The sequence below is a fragment of the Buceros rhinoceros genome, unplaced genomic scaffold, assembly GCF_000710305.1.
Source record: "Buceros rhinoceros silvestris isolate BGI_N320 unplaced genomic scaffold, ASM71030v1 scaffold7040, whole genome shotgun sequence".
Lineage (NCBI taxonomy): Eukaryota > Metazoa > Chordata > Aves > Bucerotiformes > Bucerotidae > Buceros > Buceros rhinoceros.
In genome coordinates this window covers 43525-47128 of record NW_010388090.1, presented here as the reverse complement: position 1 = coordinate 47128, position 3604 = coordinate 43525, and the positions used below count along the sequence as shown (strand labels likewise).

At 45.7% G+C, this 3604-nt stretch overlaps 1 protein-coding gene across 1 annotated transcript in view; it reads left to right on the top strand.

Annotated features, from left to right (window-relative positions):
• NPS (neuropeptide S) overlaps positions 1-129 on the top strand; it is a 25064-nt gene extending 24935 nt beyond the window's left edge. The window contains exon 6 of the mRNA XM_010144849.1: positions 1-129. This exon is cut by the window's left edge and continues 33 nt beyond it. Within this exon, the coding sequence (XP_010143151.1) occupies positions 1-129 (129 nt within the window).
• The last annotated feature ends 3475 nt before the right edge of the window (positions 130-3604 follow it).

The following is a 3604-nucleotide window of genomic DNA, read 5'->3' as shown; positions in this document are numbered from 1 at the left end:
AAGGTGGGCAGGGATGAAGAACTGGCATTTTTAAAGCCCTACCTGGAGATGCCTTTCAATAAAAGGTCCTTCCGCAACGGTGTGGGATCAGGAATTAAAAAAACTTCCTTTCGAAGAGCAAAGTCATAAACAAATGTTCAAAACCGCAGCTCCGATTTTAGCATCTGATGTTTAACTTTGAGCTTAAAACCATTTTAATGCTTTTCTATGATAAACCCAAGAGAGACAAATGTCCCCGTGTCTCCAGCATGTACACAGATGTTTGTTTCAAAGTGCAGAAGCTGAGGGGAGCAGATGGGAGCGCTCAGAAAAGGGCTTTGTTTCCAAAGTTACAGTGTCATAAAGTTTTGAATTGAAGTGAATGTCTCCGTTTGGGTAAATCCTCTTCTTTGTAACACCACAGATTTAATCACCGTCCTTGCGATTAATACAAAAATCGTCGCATGCTTTGACTAGACGCGTGCCCGCAGCCTGCCGGGAGGAGTGACGGTGCACTCCTGACATCCCTCCTCTCTGCCGGAGAGGCAAACCCATCGGCAAGGCTGGGCATGCCAGTACGTCCCCGTCCCAGATCCCGTTTCCTTGAGGATAACTGCTCTGGCAATTCTAACACACATTTAAAGTACATTTTGTTTCAGATTTCCAAAGATAGGAAGGGCCGCTGGTGAAAACCAGGATCGGGCCCTACTTGTAACTTCTAGTTTCTTTTTAATATAATTATTTAAAATGACTGTAGCAGGAAATAATCTCTCGAGATGTGTCAGCTCATTTCCAGAAGAGCCCTGGGAAATCACTCCAAGGCAGGGTATCAGTGCAGCTCCCTCTGCCTCGATTAATTGACTTACGTAGGCAACACACAGCTGATGAGATGTGCCAAATGCGGTTTCGACTGCTACAGTTGTGGTGAGGTAATTAAAACCAGGGTTTTTTTAATTTCCTGTTAAAAAAAAAAAAAAAGAGTCATTTGGTCTGAAACTATGTAAATGTGCTGTGTAGCGAAGGTAATCTGCTGGGTTATGTATGTGTGAGTTTTACCTCGTGGCTGTTTCCCCCCACAAGCTGTGACGCTGGCTTGAAAATGGTGCAGAGTGTCCACACAATGCGTTTTGAATGGAAAGCTACTAATAAATCAGTGTATGGATGCTTTCTAATATTTCCCTGTTAAATACCATCACCCAGGAGATCGTTATTAAACCGTGAACGAGGTTGACTGCCATCATCACCTCTGTGATGCCCATCCCTGTGCTTTGCACCCCTGAGCCCTGGTGAAGAGTGTCTCGAGCACAGAGCTCTGCCCCTGTGACAGCGGGCAGCTGGGCTGCAGCTGGCTGGTTCGAGGAGATCAAATACACTCCAGTCATGTTCATCCGTGCTAAAATGCTTAAAGCATCATATTTATTAAAGTTGCTTCAACATTTAGACTCCTTTTGGGTGCTGTGGGAGTCTACATTGCTTAGCTCTTGCAGCTCTTGGCGAAGTGACACCCAGAGACCTTAAAAAATGTATAAGGGAGATGTTTGATAATTATTAATTATCCTCATGCACTGTCTCGTGTAACGTCTGGATGGGGGGAAGGCCAGGCCAGCAAACGCGGTGGCACGCGAAGTCTCACTGCAACAGGGCATTCGCCTCGTTTCGTTCTTGGCTGCTGTGATTTCAGCCGTGGCAGATGTCCTGCAAATGCAATTTTCCACCTCAAACACTATCCAGCTCTGTCCAGAACCACCCGAGAAGCAGCATTTTACTGCCTTTGGTCAGGTAAAACTGAAGGGCTAGGAATGACCAGTGGCCTGAGACTGCTGAGCATGTGGCCAAGTGCTGTCAAGAGGGTCCAAACCAAAAGACAGGTTCCAAGTGCAGGGTCCCAGTGGTGGTGGCTTTTCCTTTTCAGTACTTAAGGCAAAAAAAAGTAACGCAGCTTCAATGACGCCCCTGTGCAGGCATAATGTGTGTGTTCTGCATCTGTGCACATCTGCATGCAGTGAGGTGGAGGTGTTTTGTCGCAGTGCAGCTACCTGGGGTGGCTCTGTCCTGCTCCTTGCAGCTCATATCACCACCCAACTTATTTTTCAGGAAAGGAAAAAAAATGAAGCAAGTCCAGATTTATCTTTGACTTGGGCTTTCACATCCATTTTAGTTAACTTTTTTCTGCATAATCAAATATATTTCTGCCTTGGTAACCTGCAATAAACAAGGTTGTCTGTAAGCCAACAGAGCTATACAGGTACCTTTGAAAATCAGCCGCTACCTTTTCATTTGTCGTGCAGGTATACGACCAACTCATTTAGTATTTTGGCAACTGCCTTTGAGCTGGGTATGTTCAGGAGGGCTGGAGAGCCGGTATCCTGCTCGCACAGACCTTCATCCCCTTTTCTTGAAAGTATGGGCTGCAAGAAAAACAGCTTCTTGGCTACAGGAAAAAGCCCATTATTTATTATTTAGTCATTCCCTGACAAGCCACTCCACCTTGAGGGAGCTGCATATTCCAAAAAAGATGGTATGAGGAGGCCACCAAGAGCCGTAAGTCTTGCACTCACCTAAATCACACTGAGCAAGCCTGGAAAATGTAGATTATCCGGCTGACTTACAGAAGAGGTTCTGTCACCGGTGGGCTGATCTCACCATCACCGTGGCACTGACTCCGCCTTCACCATGAAATGATAAACTCTTCTCTGAACTCTAAAGGTAGCTTTAATTTGGAAAGAACAGAGAGCAACCTTAGTGATCTCTGTCAGAAAATAAGGATCTAAGGGTGCCAATGCTGAGCACATTAATTTTATGCTGACAGAAACTGGAGACCTGACATCAGATGTCTTTTTTCAGTACAAAGAGGACAATATGAGCGATTACAGAAATGCCAGCCTAGAGCATAATTAATGTGCTCCAGTGAAGTATATTCCTTTCTGGGGAACAGGGATTCATTACTCTGTGAAAAGACACTGTGTTGACTTTCTCTACTGATTTTCTTGGCTACCCTAAGAGAAAGAGAAAGGATAAACAAGTTTAGAGGGTGGGAAGAGTAATATTTTGGCTAGGGATTGAGGAGCAAGTTGGGAAGGTGGGAACGCCTTGACCAGTCTTGGCCTTTGATAGTAATTCAGCCTGTGACCTTAGATAAGTCGCTTCATTTCTACTCAATTTCTCCATGTGAAAAACCAGCAGCTATCTTCATCAAGCCATCTCACATAAGACTGACGGATTTGGGAAGTGTTTGGGAGGTGTCGGGTCAGAGAAGGTTGGTCTCTCTGCAGCCAGTGCAGCGTCCTGGGGCTGGGAGAAAGGTGCGAGCTCTGCTGCCTTCTCCACACGACCTCCAGCATCACCTTCACCATGGGACCAAGCACCCCAATGCCCGTGTTCATTTTCTAACCTCCGGGGAGCTGGGATTTCAACAGCCAAGCCAGTTCCCAAGCTTACAAGCCGTTTTCAGCTGCCTTGTTCATCACTACAGCTACCGCCGAACAAATGGGTGAAATGCTGTCCTGGTTTCAGCTGGGGTAGAGTGAATTTACCTCCTAGCTGGTACATTTTGGGTGTAGTGTGAGGATAATGTTCATAACACTCTGATGTTTTATTTGTTGCTAAGTGGTGTTCATAAAGTCAA